Source organism: Triticum urartu, chromosome 1A (genome assembly GCF_056163025.1).
Source record: "Triticum urartu cultivar PI428250 chromosome 1A, HENAU_Tu73, whole genome shotgun sequence".
Lineage (NCBI taxonomy): Eukaryota > Viridiplantae > Streptophyta > Magnoliopsida > Poales > Poaceae > Triticum > Triticum urartu.
In genome coordinates this window covers 36,563,429-36,579,244 of record NC_141873.1, presented here as the reverse complement: position 1 = coordinate 36,579,244, position 15,816 = coordinate 36,563,429, and the positions used below count along the sequence as shown (strand labels likewise).

At 44.3% G+C, this 15,816-nt stretch overlaps 2 protein-coding genes across 3 annotated transcripts; both read left to right on the top strand.

The window, feature by feature from the left end:
• Positions 1-680: 680 nt before the first annotated feature.
• On the top strand, positions 681-6,231 carry HEXO1 (beta-hexosaminidase 1). Its single transcript, XM_048708282.2, has 15 exons — positions 681-1,083; positions 1,196-1,282; positions 1,955-1,990; positions 2,228-2,339; positions 2,450-2,520; positions 2,616-2,746; positions 2,881-2,897; positions 3,142-3,190; positions 3,667-3,767; positions 4,550-4,609; positions 4,988-5,021; positions 5,119-5,217; positions 5,322-5,381; positions 5,490-5,740; positions 5,837-6,231. Exons 1-15 carry the CDS (start codon positions 739-741, stop codon positions 6,010-6,012), a joined length of 1,629 nt encoding a protein of 542 aa, XP_048564239.2. The 5' UTR covers positions 681-738; the 3' UTR covers positions 6,013-6,231.
• A 2,955-nt stretch (positions 6,232-9,186) lies between these two features.
• Positions 9,187-13,003, top strand: MKP1 (mitogen-activated protein kinase phosphatase 1). 2 transcript variants are annotated; one of them, XM_048708295.2, is made up of 4 exons: positions 9,187-9,347; positions 9,453-10,980; positions 11,089-11,689; positions 12,485-13,003. In XM_048708295.2, exons 2-4 carry the CDS (start codon positions 9,485-9,487, stop codon positions 12,536-12,538), a joined length of 2,151 nt encoding a protein of 716 aa, XP_048564252.2. In that variant the 5' UTR covers positions 9,187-9,347; positions 9,453-9,484; the 3' UTR covers positions 12,539-13,003. The 2 variants fall into 2 exon arrangements, with proteins under 2 accessions (XP_048564252.2, XP_048564246.2); XM_048708289.2 differs by having other exon boundaries at positions 9,188-9,347; positions 9,453-11,689.
• Positions 13,004-15,816: the final 2,813 nt, after the last annotated feature.

Genomic DNA, 15,816 nt, shown 5'->3' with positions numbered 1-15,816 from the left:
TATTGTTAGATTTCTCTATGCTTTTTGACGTTAATCATAAATGAAAAAACCGTAAATATAAGCTTGAGTATCAGAACATTATTACTATTATACACACATAAGCATTGTGACTTGATATAATTTATTTTTTTATTAAACCTTGGGTATGCCATTGCTCGAAACACTACATTTTCTATTGTTCCTGTTCATAAATGTTTTTGCGAATGAACATGACAAGTGTTTAGGCGCTGCATTCGGACTTTTAAAATCTAATACATGTCAAACCCCAACACGCTATGAATTTCTATTCACAAAATTCAGCTCATTTTTGTTCATTCAGAATGTAAGAAGTTTTTCTCCAAATGAAGATCATGAATGATGATAGTATATTACTCCCTCCGTCTATAATATAAAAATGTTTTTAACAATATAGTATATTACTTCCTTCGTTCCTAAATATTTGTCTTTTTAGAGATTTTAAATGGACTATCACATATGGATGTATATAGACATATTTTAGGGTGTAGATTCACTCATTTTGCTTCGTATGTAGTCATTTTTTGAAATCTTTAGAAAGACAAATATATAGGAATAGAGTGAGTAGTAAGTGACTGTATTGTAATATGCGGAACTATTGAAGGGGCTAAAGGAAAAGCGTTCACATCTCGCGCCACATATATTAACCTCAATGATTCTCCCACCCAACCCCTCGGAATCACAATTTAAACCCGAGAATTATCCCGACAAAAGTTTACCAAAATGCCCCCCAAACTCCTCACTCACCTCCTCCTGGCCCTCGTCGCCGTCTCCGGCGCGGCGGCGGCCCGGCGCCACCCGGCCCCGGCGAACTTCACCGCCTCGGGGAACCCCGTCTACATCTGGCCGCTGCCCAAGAACTTCACCTCCGGCACGCAGACCCTCGCCGTTGACCCCGACCTCGCGCTCGACCCCCAGGGCGCCGGCGCCGGCGCCGCGGCCGTCGCGGAGGCGTTCGAGAGGTACAGGCACCTCATATTCTCCCCGTGGGCGCACGCGGCCCGCCCCGCGTCGGCGGGGTACGACGTCGCCAGGCTCACCGTCGTCGTCGCCTCCGCCGATGAGACGGTACGGCTGTTCTTGTTCGCAGTGTGCCTGCCACTGCGAGGTTTGGTTGTCGCTTGCTTCGTCTGGGTAAGGAGCGCGAGCGTGATTTTTCTCCGTTTTTTCCGGTATGCAGCTGGAGCTGGGGGTGGACGAGAGCTACACGATCTACATCGCGGCGGCGGGCGGCGCCAATTCCATTGTCGGCGGAGCAACCATAGAGGTGATATTTCTTCTCTTCCACCACATACGTACGTTTGGGATGATTCTGCTGAAATGCTTTGTGGGAATTTCAGCGAAGGCAGCTCCATCCTCCCTTAATTACTTATTGTCACTGTGTAGATGTGGTGCTGCTCTGCTGCAGATGCAGCATAATCGTAGAGCACAGTTTCTGTTTGGATGAACTTTTTTCCGTTGGGATTTGGGCTAAAGCTTGCACATATTTTTGTGTCTCGTGAAATGTGGAAGCGAACACTTGGGGTCATTTGACAGACATTCATTCAATCAGTTAAAAACACATAACTCCAGGCACAAAACACTTAACCTTGGGTTATCTTACGAGCAACTGCCACGGGGAATGCTCACATTGCTGTACATTACATCAGTTGCGGATTGGGTTTAAGTGATGGTCAATGGTTGTGGATCACTTAACAACTATGGTTAGTTTCTGCTAATAGTACAGTGACAGTTGTGTTCATCTCAACCTAAATTCTTCTACATAGGACGGTCTAACAGCTCTCTTAGATGCACAGGTTCTGACAATTGAAAATTAAATTAAATTTATTGTATGTAAAATTATTTTATCAGGAAGGAACTTATTTATAGAATTGTTCCACCTTTCTTCTATATGCACAAGCGTAGTGTCACTGAAGCTATATTTTGTCTGTCTTTGTAGGCTAATACAATATATGGAGCTATTCGCGGACTAGAGGTATGACCATGTTTTGCAGAATTTTAGATTTGAGGAACCCCATTTTGAATATATTTTGTGTTAATAACCCTGCCACTTGTACACCTGTTTTATCATCTTTAAAGACCTAGTTAGAGCTTATAGAATCTCCTTGGTCGGATCATTGATCATAAGCACTCACTTGAACATACATGTGGTCTGATGTATCCATTCACTAATCAGCATTATGATTTTCCCCCTTGTTGAATTATTTGACAGACATTCAGTCAGTTATGTGTTTTTAACTACGATACAAAAAATGTCGAAGTGCGGTATGCACCATGGTACATTCAGGATGAACCACGCTTTGCCTTCCGTGGCTTGATGCTAGGTAAGTATCAATTACTCTTAATACTTTTGCTAATATGACTGGGTAATCGACTGCAATTTTAATGCAGAATGCCATGTTGATTAGTCTTCCCTCTGTCACTTCTATTGCAGACACCTCAAGGCATTACCTCCCAGTTGATGTGATAAAGCAAGTGATTGACTCCATGTCATTTTCTAAGCTGGTAACCTATTATCTTTGGGATCATGCTACTAGTTTACCTGAATTACTTCTCCTTTCTCCGTATCTTCATACTCAAACTAGAGTTGTGTCCAGTAGAACGTTCTTCATTGGCATATCATCGACGAACAATCTTTTCCATTGGAGATACCATCATATCCAAATCTATGGAAAGGTTCATATTCAAAATCAGAGCGGTACACAGTGGAAGATGCACGCTATATTGTCAGGTATGTTAAGTTTGTAATTTCAGTTTATATTTTATAACCTTCTTTATATTATGTTGTCAAGTTTTTTTTTATTTCACTTATGTACCTGACTAATCTTCTCTATTTGTTTTCACCGCGACTTCACCATGCTAAAGTTATGCTAAGAAAAGAGGTATGTTCTCCAGTTGATGAAATTTCTTGTCATCTTATCGTGTTCTGAAACAAAAAAATATGCAAGGACTACAGATATGCAAAGGAAAGACACACTAATTCTGTTGAAATTTATGAGGGATCATATTGGTTAATTACATACTCACATATTTACCGAACACTTCATCACGTGTTCCTTAATGCTTGTGCAAACAATTAGTCCACTGCAAAGGCTTCACGTTTTTACTGTTCTTTACTTCTCTCAGGTATCCATGTCATGGCGGAAATTGACGTACCTGGTCATGCAGAATCATGGTGAGTTTGCCTGTAGACTTCATGACATACTGCCTCCGTCCCAAAATAAGTGTCGTGGCAAACTAAAGCCACCACACTTATTTTGGGATGGAGGGAGTTAGGAGTATTATGTTTGGATACCTTTTCTCTCTCTCAGTTGGTCTGTAATCTAAACCTAGTTACTCCTGTGCAAAATATAAAAAAAATCAGCACCTGTTGTTTTGTATATCATTTAAACAGGTTGTTGCTCCAGGCTCCCATGATTGAGTACATCAATATTTAATCACTATTTGTGCTATCTGATTAATTAGATGTATTACACACTTGTGTATCCAACTACCCAAGCAACTGAAGATTTAGTAAATAGGTTACCTGACTACGCAAGCAACCATTGCAGATTAAGTGTTTAATTTGTCATGGTTCTTGTCATATGAACTTATGAAGTACCCATTTGTTTTCTGCTCTGCAAATTTATGCATGCTTTTAAATATCTGCAGGGGAAATGGATATCCAAAACTTTGGCCTTCTGTTAGCTGTACAGAGCCATTAGATGTTTCTAGTAATTTCACATTTGAAGTAATAACTGGAATTTTGTCTGGTTAGACTCTTATCCCTTTTTTCTTGCAAAGTTCAGTTAACCTATTGAAGCAGAATCACTAATAGATGGTAGGCTAGCCAGCCTGGTTCGAACAGCAGCTTTCCCTTGATTAAAATTGAGGCCCAGTTCCTCCTGGGCATTACTCCAAAAAAAGTCAATTCATTTAAGAATTTAGTATTATTACTACTACTTATGTTCAATGTCAACTCCCTTGCTATTTATGTTTGAACTTGAATGTTTATTTTTCTTCGAAAGTAAACAAGAAAATATGAAAATAATAAAATGTGAAACGGGAAAGGCACATTATATGTTTATGCCATTCAGCATATATATCACAATTCACATTTGTATTTGGTGCTTTACCTGGTAGTGGTCCTTCACAGGTGAGTATGAAAATGGACCGAATAACTCAACTTTTCCTATATTTTACCATTATAAGCTTACTCGTGAAGTTATTTAATTAACTATATAATTTCATGAACCAATAATTTGTTAGAAACATTTGGCATGCCTTCTGTAGGGCCTAGCCAATAATTGTATGTCCTATATTGGATTGGACAGTTGGGTTCATTAGAAGCATGTGCATGCTATATTGACCACTGATAAGCAGCGCAAGGCATACATAATTCTGTATAGCTGTAGTAGGACCATCATCCTGTACAATATCTGCTGATGGCAGTTCCACAATAATGACCCTACTGTCAATGGCAGTTCTGGGACATTGTGTGTTTCCTGCAATACAACTGACCCTCTGACTTGAAATTTACTTTCCTTTTTTTCAGATATGAGAAGAATCTTTCCGTTTGGGCTGTTTCACCTGGGTGGCGATGAAGTATATACAGGTTGGTCTGCTTCTCTTGCCTAACAGAAGGCAGTTTGTTAGTAAGAACATGAAAGTTACAAGTTCTGAGAGTGGAGCAATTATCTTCCAATTAAACTGCTACGTAAGAGAGAACCTTCTTGTGTGCTGTACCAAATAGAAATACCTCAGTTTGAATTTGTAGGTTCTATGTGCCTTAAAAGGGACACATGTTATTTGTTTGGGGGGAATTTAATCTGATCAAATGAAGTTGCCACATAAGTAGGTGTATACCAGTTCTACATATTTTTGGGTACAGGATGATAGAATGATATATATTGTTATATCAATGTTCTGTTGTCTTACTGAGGTTTTGTTGTTTCTCTGAAAATTATCCACCTCATTTCGATATCCATCTCAGGCTGCTGGAATTTAACACCACATGTGAAGCAGTGGTATGAAATACTATCTGTGTACTTGGTTTCATGAATGATTTATCAATCTTGTGTTAGACGGTCTTCTCGTTTAATTACTGAGCACCACCTATGCCAGGCTTGATGAACGCAACATGACTACAAAGGATGCTTACAAATACTTCGTGCTGAAAGCTCAGGAGATAGCAATTGATCTTAACTGGATTCCTGTAAATTGGTCTGCGCATTACATCCTTCCTTGAATTTATTTATTTTATTTAAAAGAGAAAGAGGTTTCATTTACCATTCGTCTGTGGCATTGGGACCCTCTTCATTCTGCAGGGAGGAAACCTTCAACTCATTCGGAGGAAGCCTCAATCCCCGGACTGTTGTGCATAACTGGTAATTCATAAGCCTGCTTTGAGCAACTGAATCAGTTTGCGACAACCATCTTCAAATACCCATTATCCAAGATAATTTGCGCATGAGCTGAACCTTCACATATTTCAGGTTGGGTCCTGGGGTCTGCCCTAAAGTTGTTGCAAAGGGTTTGAGATGTATAATGAGTAACCAAGGTGTATGGTACCTTGATCATCTTGATGTTCCGTGGGAAGAAGTCTACACTGCCGAGCCACTTGCAGGAATAAACGACTCAGCGCAGCAAAAGTTGGTACTGGGTGGAGAGGTTTGCATGTGGGGTGAGACTGCAGACACCTCCGATGTCCAACAAACCATATGGCCACGAGCAGCTGCGGCAGCAGGTATGAACTATACAGGTTGGGAGGCTTTCGTTGCATCCTCCTTTTTCTTTCAATTATTTCTCTAGGAACTTATGTGTCGCTATCAAAATAATGCAGAGCGTATGTGGAGTCAGTTGGAGGCCATATCGGCCCAAGACCTGGAAACAACCGTCCTGGCTCGGCTACACTACTTCAGATGCCTGCTGAATCACCGCGGTATCGCTGCAGCCCCAGTCACAAACTTCTATGCTCGGCGGCCTCCAATCGGCCCTGGCTCATGTTTTGTGCAGTAAACAGATCATGGAAAGTGTAAGATACACATGAGGGGGTTTGGCCGCGCCTCGATACACCCTCCCCCACACTGTACCAAAATGGTGTTGTCACTTCTACTGTACCATGTCTGTAAGTTCACTTGCATCCATATTACCCCATACACCTGTGACAATAAAACCCCATGATCCTTCCCCGTGTATTTCACCCCGAAACTCCAATAAAACCCCAGCTTTGCTCTATCCGACGGGAGAAAAGGCGGTCGCTGATGTAACAGTGTTCTTCGCGCGCCTTTTCAACAGTCCTGTTTGTTGAACACGAGTTTCCGGATCAACATTTGCAACTGGCCAATAGGCCAAGCAGGGCTCCTTTGAACTGGTAAAAGGGAGGTGATGTGAATCTCAGTGTGTGTGGATATTTCAACCGTCTCTGCTTACTCTACTTGCATTCGGATATTTTGGACCCCTCCATCACTTTCATTCATCACCCTTTCCCTGGATTTGTCTTTGACCTGAAAACACACACCCTTGCTTGCCCCAGTGCCCTTGCTGGTCCAAGATGGCATTAATGGCGCGTGCGATCCACGACAACATGTTCGCCGTCCCTTGCTTGGAGATGAGAACAAAGTTTCGGGCCATTTATCGCCGAAAAGGAAAAACCGTTCCTGAAAACAAAGAAAAGTTTTGGTCATTTGTTACAGGTCGTTGTCCTACCATGTCACCATCCTTTGGCCATATGTATCTGCTGGCTTTCCCCCCCTCTGCCCATTGTTTAGTTTTGCAGTGAGGCTGAAGCAAGGTATATACTGCCATAAATAACTGGGCTGCTGTCTGAAGCCTTTTTCTGTGTACCGGAAATAAGAGAAAGATTGGCTCTTGCCTCTTGGACTACTGATGCTGACTGAAGAATTTGCTTGGGATAGTGGTATTTTTTCCTGGTCTCTGATCATGACGTCTATCTACTATTTGCTGCTGGTAGCCTCATTTCTTGCTCGCCCTACAGGAGAATTTTTTTTTTCTCCGGATGAAACCAAAAATTGGTTTAGGGCTCGTTTGGAACACATGAATCCAGGCGTAGATTTTTGTTTTCAGAAGCGGATTTTCTGCCAAATTTTGCGATAAATTACCGCTGTTCCAAGCATTCCCATCCCATATGATATACTCCCTCCGTCTGAGAACAGAGGGAGTATTTATATTTGTATAACGGCCTCTCACGCTTGATACAAACAATATATCGAGGACGAAAGAAGAAAGTTGAGAATAAAATAATTTGTTAATTCCTCTGTAAAGAAGTATAAGAGCGTTTAGATCACTATTTCTGGAAATGATGTTGTAGTTGAGAGGGAAGTCTAATAATTATATCTTTTTTTACGGTCACGACTGTGGAGTGAGCATGGCAATTCACAACAGCGACAGGTGCGTGCACAAGGAGACAATGGACCTTACGTATTGACCAAGATTGGTATTATTTCTGAATCAATAACCCAAAGGTATACGAACAAATTTTAATTATTGTCCTTGACCAGCTGACCACACATATAAAACAAAACAAGAGCATGCGACGAGCTATAGAAACGCTAGACTTATCATACGTCCCATGCATATCCGCAGTAGTTTGTTGATTTGACCAACTCTCTTTTAAGAAATGGCGAAGTGTTCTGGTCTCCCACACATCTTACTACGTTGCATGGAGTACAATAACATAACCCATAATTTACTGCAAACATTGAAAATGGATAGATGGATGCTGAACAATCCAACCTGCCGGAAAAAGAGGCATTGCAAACGAATTATCATGCTGTCACACGCAAAAAAAAGAATTATCATGCCGTCGAAGTGAGCGTCAGTGCATTTTGATACAAAAATTGATGTGATATTAGATAAGGAAAGGTTTGCGTCGGCCACCGTGTGAGGTCTTTCATCCTCAATCTTCTGTGCACGTTTTTGGCTTTGCGCCTTCTGTTTGTGACGTGGCGGTGTTAGATTTCACCCATTTTTTACCGTGTTTTCGTCTTGATTTTTGGCTTTGCTCCTTTCTTTTCGATTGTGATATTACCGGTTCATTTGTACTTGTAATATAAAATGATTGCGATATCGTCCATGCCGCCTGAGGTCTTCCATTTTTCAAACCTCTGTGCATCTTTCTGGCTTTGCGCCTTCTTCTTGTAGTGTGGTTTGTTATATTTTTTTGTCTGTTTTCCACCGTGTTTTCATCCTGAATTCTGACGTTGTGCTTTCCTTATCGTTGTGATATGACAAATTCACAGTACTTGTATGATGACATGCTTGTGATATTACATGAGAAATGGGGCGTGTCGACACCATGTGAGGTCTTTCATTGTCAAACCTCTATGTGTGTTTTCAGCCTTACGTTCCTTCCTTCCGAAGTGTGGCGGTACTCAATTTCGCCCGTTTCCATCATGTATTTGTCTTGATTTCTGGCTTTGCACCTTACTTTCAGTTGTGATACTATCATATTTGACCATACTTGTATGGTGAAACAGTTGCTATATTACATGAGAAATGGCTTGTCAACACCATGTGAGATCTTTGATCGTCGAACCTATGTGTGTGTTCCGGCCTTGTGCCTTCCTTTTCATAACATGGCAATACTTAAGTTTCTCCGTTTTCATCCCGGTTTCAGACTATAGGCCCTCCTTTATACTCTGACGGGACAAATTCCAAATAACTCGAGTCGACACCGTGTTAGTATTTAATTTTGCTCGTTTCCATCGCCCTTTCATCTCGGTTTCTGGCTTTCGCCTTCCTCTCCTAATATGCCGGTACTTAATTTTGCCGGTTTCCACCGCCCTTCCATCCCGATTTCCGGCTTCACGCCCTCCTCTCCTAATAGGGTGTCACTTAATTTCGTCAGTTTCGACCGCCCTTTCATCCCGATTTCCGGCTTTCCGCCCTCCTTTCTACTCTACTATAGGGGGGCAAAAAGTTTGGCCACTAATGCTACAAATTAGCCGCTCCCCGTTGCCATTGCCAAAGAGCAGGTGCACCTAACATTTTGTCCAAAGGGGGCAGCCCAACTTGTCCCGTTCCCCTCTCGCGTCGAGGCCAGTCAACACGACCACTCCCGTCAAACCCGGGGCCCACCCCACGCACTCGCCACCGTCCGATCGTCTCCCCGCACGCATCTCCAGGCGCATCCGACGCCCTCCTCCTCAAAACCCTCACCCACTTTAGCTTCTGGCCTTCTTCTCTCGCCCTCCTTCCACCTTCCCCTCCCCCGAGACCGGCGCCGCCCGATCTCCCGATCTGCTCCTGCCCGCCCCCGCGCGCTCCGGCCCGCCGAGGATCCCCGCGGGGCGCTCCCGATTTGCGGCGCGGGCGGTGTGTTCCTGGATCAGGTGCGCGTTTCTCCGGATTTGTTTGGGAAAATTTCGGTTCTTGGTTCTTGGGGGTGGGGGGATGGGGAATAATGGTGTTTGAATCTTGTGGTTTGGTCGGCGCAGGTGGGCGTGGGGGCGCGCGGGATTCGCGGCCCATGGCCAACCCCGACGACGGCGGCGGGCGCAAGTTCTGGCGCTCCGCGTCGTGGTCGGCGCCCCGGGCCGCCGAGGCGGGGCTGGAGGCGGCGCCGCTCCCGCCCCGGATGGGGCCCCCGCCGCTCACCCCGCGGTCGAAAGGCCGGGCCTGCCTCCCGCCGCTGCAGCCGCTCGCCATCACCCGCCGCAGCCTGGACGAGTGGCCCAAGGCGGGCTCCGACGACGTGGGCGAGTGGCCCAACCCCACCACCCCGGGCGCCTCCAAGGCGGGCGGCGGCGGCGGCGGCCCGGGCTCCGCCAAGCCCGGCGAGGGCCTCCGGCTCGACCTCTCCACCCTCCGCTCGCAGGGCCGCAAGGACCAGATCGCCTTCTTCGACAAGGAGTGCTCCAAGGTGGCCGAGCACGTCTACCTTGGCGGCGACGCCGTCGCCAAGAACCGCGACATCCTGCGCAAGAACGGCATCACCCACGTCCTCAACTGCGTCGGCTTCGTCTGCCCCGAGTACTTCAAGTCGGACCTCGTCTACCGCACGCTCTGGCTGCAGGACAGCCCCACCGAGGACATCACCAGCATCCTCTACGACGTGTTTGATTACTTCGAGGATGTGAGGGAGCAGGCCGGGCGCGTGTTCGTGCATTGCTGCCAGGGGGTGTCGCGCTCGACATCGCTGGTGATAGCGTATTTGATGTGGAGGGAAGGGCAGAGCTTCGACGACGCATTCCAGTTTGTGAAGGCTGCCAGGGGGATCGCGAATCCGAACATGGGGTTTGCCTGCCAGCTGCTTCAGTGCCAGAAGCGGGTGCATGCCATTCCTCTGTCCCCAAACTCAGTGCTCAGGATGTATCGGTTGGCACCTCACTCCCCATACGCTCCACTGCATCTAGTGCCCAAAATGCTGAATGAGCCCTCGCCTGCCGCCCTCGACTCTAGGGGTGCATTCATAGTTCATGTGCTCTCGTCGATTTATGTTTGGGTTGGAATCAAATGTGATACAGTAATGGAGAAGGATGCGAGAGCGGCAGCTTTTCAGGTGGTGAGGTATGAGAAAGTGCAGGGGCAGATCAAAGTTGTCAGAGAAGGGTTGGAGCAACCTGAATTTTGGGACGCCTTTTCCAGTGCACCTATTAGTTCAGACAGCAAAATGAAGCTTGGCAAGGAGCAGATCGATTCACCATCCAGGACTGGCGTGGGAAGCCGGAGAGTGGAATCTTATGATTCTGATTTTGAGCTCGTCCAGAAAGCGATAGCTGGGGGTGTTGTTCCAGCATTCTCGTCTTCTGGTACTGAAGATGAGACCCATCTTCCAGCGAGAGAAAGTAGCTGGAGTTTACTAAGGCGCAAGTTTATCTCGAGATCACTATCTCGAGTTTATTCAGATTCTGCTCTGATAAGGGATTTGGATCCACGGGTACAGCACTTGACTGCAGAGGCATCAATATCACCGCCTTTCCTTTCTCCGAGCTCTTTATCATCAGATTCAACCATTAGTTCAAAGTACAGTTCAGACTCACCCTCCCTGTCACCTTCAACTAGCTCCCCACCGTCACTTGGTCTTTCACCTGCTTCATCTAATTTGCCACACGCTTTGGTGCCATCATCTAGGTCTCCTCTTCGCCAGTCATCTAATGCGGAACATTCAAAGCCTGTCCTGGGATCAATACGCTCTCCGTCCAAGGTCTCATCTATAGCAGAACGAAGAGGAGGATTTTCAGGTCTGAAGCTGCCATCACTCCCAAAGGAGCTAGTATTGCCACCAAGGGCACCATCTATTCACAAAGCAGAGGAAGCCACGGATAAGAGTAATACCAATGGTGTGAAACAGCTTACTGGTGTTTCTTGCCCAGAGAAATGCACCGGAACTAGTTCAACAGCAACTGACAGCAACTCAGAGGCTACTGTCCACGGTGAGACCATATTAATTGAGCATACTAACTCAGAGGCCTGTAATTATGTTCAACTACTAGTCTACCGATGGCCCTGCATGGAGAAGCTGACTGCATTCGCTCGCAAGGATCTTGACCCAAAAACAGTTTTTATTTTTGTTGCTCCTAATGCCAGCAGAAGTGCAGAAGCAGTTAAAACGGTATGCGTATGGGTAGGAGGTGAATATGAGTGTAGTAAAGGTGTTGAAAGTATTGATTGGCAGCAAGTTGCTGGTGATTTTCTTAATCAGAAGGGGTTCAGCAATACTCTTCCTGTTAAGGTGCGTGCATACTGCATACTATACATATTTATTTTGTGTATTCTGGTCTGCTTGTTAACCTTGTATGTTTAGGTACCACTTGATATTTGTAAATTGTGTAGCAGATAGAGGACTACATTTTTAGTTTTTAGGTCCTAGTCTTAGATGACTGGCTATTTAGTGACAACATGCTCGGATATGTTTTCACAACTGCCAAACTTTTGGCAAGTGACAATATTTAGTTTAATCCCGGTCTATAGGAATCCAACATTTACTATGGATCATTGCTCATTGTTCTCCTATCTTGAGCCCCTCATCCTTTGTGATTATTGATAGTAGCATTGATGTTTTTTAATTTGGGAAAACAGGCCATATTTTATCCTATTATTGTGTAGTATGATTGTACATAGGCAAATCATTACATGGCACATTGCAGAAATGTAATTCTATAATCATTACAAATTGCATTAATGCGTACATTTTGAATTCCAACCCTTGGTAACCGGTAATACCGCTAGTTCCACCACCTTATTGATCTTTGAATGCTGTGTCATCCAGATACTTGAATCAGAAAGTCAAACTGTTTTTCCTTTAAGACACGTACACCATGCTAATGTCTTTTTGAAGCTATCTTTTATCGGAAGTAATCACTAGACATAGATGTTGGGTATGTTCATATATGTTATGGATCACAAACTTCACAACCTCATATATGAATAGGCTTATGGTTAGCAAGGGAAGTCCCGTCAGTTTACTTCTGTAGCTGGTATGTGTAATTAGCTGGTTATAACCCCTGTTGATCTTTAAACAATACAGGTTTTCAAGGAGCATGAAACCGAGAGTCTTTTGGAGGTGCTGGATGCTCGTTAACAGTAGGTCAGGGTATTCTACTAGCTTAACAAACAGCCGCAAACTATCAATTCAATGAAGGCATTTCCTCCAGCATCGCTCCATGTAGTGGCGACTGTCAGGCGAGGTATAAGCCGTGACAACCGTTCCCTCCTGAACATATAGGCTACAGATTCCATTTTAGTAGAACAGATGGATTGGCAATTTGTGCCTTTTTTTTCAGACTTGTTTGTGTCAAAATGGCAGGAGGCTGCCAGAGCGTTGTATCTGTGTGAATTAACACACAGAGATTCGGTTTTGGCGCAACCGGGTGTATATTATCTGCTTCACTGTAATGTAAGCCCATAGGCCGGGAGATCGATGGTGTCGTTTTTACCCCCTGAAAATCATGTACATCTCAGGGTAGAACAGATTTGTAATCCTCTTGGCCTACAGGTGTCTCTGCTGGTCTTAACTTTTAACCTTGAACCCGGCTATTTGCTGTCCTGCTCATGTCGTATTAGCAATGTACTTCCAGACTCTGGTCATATTCATACTTGCTATCTCATACAAAGTTCCCTGTTTCCAAGAAATTGCCATTTAATTTTGTTATTGCTTGTCCTTGTCAAATTCATGCAGCCAATATTCCAAGGACACTTGGCACATAATTTGTGTGCTGATCCTTTCAATTGCTATTCAGTTTTTTTCTTCTTCAATTTGTTAATGACAGACAGAGCGTGAATTTGTTTGTGCTTTTCAGAAGCCTTCTTCCGTGTGGTAAAATGGGATAATGTGGAGGTTGGAGACGACATTAAAATTGGGAAAGCAAAGCAAACGCTGGTTCGGGAACATTTTTAGTATTTATTTTAGGAACATAGTTCATGTAAATTAAAGCAATTCAAAACATGTGCTGCCATGCAATTCCAAGAAAACCAAAATTACTTGAACCATCAAAGAATACCAAGGAAGCATTACATTAATATCGGCAAATCTGAACAGTGCCTATTAATTGAACTCCACATGAAACGCAAAACAATAGTACGGACACTAGAACATACATCAAAGCAAAGCAGTACACCAGTCGTGACGGACATAATTTCTGCATCCACTGCATTACATCAAAGCGGTACACCAGTCGTGAAGGACATTAATTTCTCCATCCATTTGCATTGCATGGTTGTTGTGTTGAACTATATCCAGTTAAAGACAATGCCCTTTCTCTTTTCTTAAAAGGAGGAGCAGCCAGAAGGAAATGTAGTTGCTTCAATAATTACCAAGAGAAACCTCACCAGGAACTTCGGTAATGGATGCAAAATGGGGGCAATCACTGCATAGTAGACGACTAGTAGTAGCACACATCTTTAGTCTAAGTTTGGGAGGCATCATGGAACGCAACAACACGGTTGACTTGTTTTCCATTGCTTTAAATTCTGTTGACACGAGTTAGTGTGCCTCGCCTGTTGCTGCCTTCGTGTCCCTGCTACGCCTAGGACACTTGTCGAGCTCGTACAACGGCAAACGTTGTGCAACATAGACCATATAGTTGTTTAACTATATTCCTAGTTTTTGTTCTTGTGATCGTCTTCTTTAGTCTCAGTGTCGAGGCTGTAGAGGTGGAAACTAAGACAATGGTTAGGGACACTGTCACAGTGGAGAGGGTAAATGACACATGAGTCAGTCAGTAACATCACTACGTACAAACGATCACAGAAAATGAGACATGTTACACAAATCATGAACTCTGGTAAATCATGGAAATTTGCACTCCAGTACCACCATGTAGGAAAATTAACTATTGAAAATGAACTTCCGGCCCTGCCCCCCAAGCAAGCCCAAGTGGACTTCCCATGTTGACCTGGCCTACCTTACCACCTTTTTAGGCTACAAAATGTCTTTTCCATAGCTCCAATTCCGAAAGTCCTTCGAACACAAGGTAGCTCCATAGCGTCTTGAGGTACATTAGTATCTGCATCTATTGCATGTTTGTTTGCATTGAACCAGATCCAAATAACGACGGTGCTCTTTCTTGTTCTTAAATGAAGCAATAATTTGAGGAAAAGATAGTTGCTCCAATAATCAACAGAAAAATCAACATTAACTTTGGCAAAGAGATTGATACTATGTCTGTACCATGCATGCCAGACATTTATGAAATTCTTTGGTATTATAAGGGATGTGAAATCGGGCAACCAGTGTGTAGTGGTAGGAGTACTAAAGTGTGTATTTGATTATATCTCTATCAACTAAAGTTAGTGCCATGCATGTTGCTTTCTTGGTCTCCTTTGGGCTCGGGACACTTGTCGAATGTCGTCCTCCCTAATGGCATGCCCTATGGGCCCGCAAAAAAAAAAACAGGACCACAATTTCCGTTGCCAACCAACGTCACCTGGTTGATGTTTATCACCACGATCCCATATGCCTGGCGAGGTAAAAATGCCATGCGGCTGCCAAATTGTGCATATGAATTATCACACACATACCGAGTTTTAGCACAACTGGTTCTATGGGTATCCGCTCCACTGTAATGTAAGCCCATATCTGCGAGATCACTGTTGTCGTTTTTACTGCTGAAAATTCGTGTGCATCTCAAGGAAGAATAAATTTGTAATCCTAATGGCCCTCTGCTGTTTTTTTTGCAAGGATAATTTTCGATCTATTCATCAACTGTCAAGGTAGTACACAGAACACCAGAAGTAAAAACATACAACTAGGTCCGTAGACCACCTAGTGACGACTACTAGCACTGGAGCGAGCCGAAGGCATGCCGTTGTCTTCGCCCCTCCCTCATCGGAGTTGTGCAAACCTTGTTGTATCAGACAGTCGAGAAGTCGTTGTGTTAATGCCCCATAGGACAAGCACACAAAAACAGCAACCGTCACCAGTGAAGAGAAGCGTAGATCGGAATGATCCAACCTGTAGATACACGAACATAGACGAACAAAGACATGATCCACGTGGATCCACCGAAGATAAACGCCGACCGAATCCTGCAAGATTCGCCAGAGACAAACCTCCACACACCCTCCGACGATGCTAGAAACACCACCGGGACGGGGACTAAGTAGGGAGAATATTATTCCATTTTCAAAGAGCAACTGTCGCCTCTCCTCTTCGAGCAGGACACAATCCCTAACACGACAAAGAGCATGAAAAAATAGTCGGGATCCACCACACCTCCATGGCCCTAAGACCATAGAAGACGAGGTAGACCGGCGGCGGCACCGGCAGGGGCAGGAGAAACCCTACCCAAAGGGCCTTCTTTCTTCCACGGGAAGAAACAAAACGGTCGCTTGTAGTCTTTAACTTCTACTCCCTCCGTT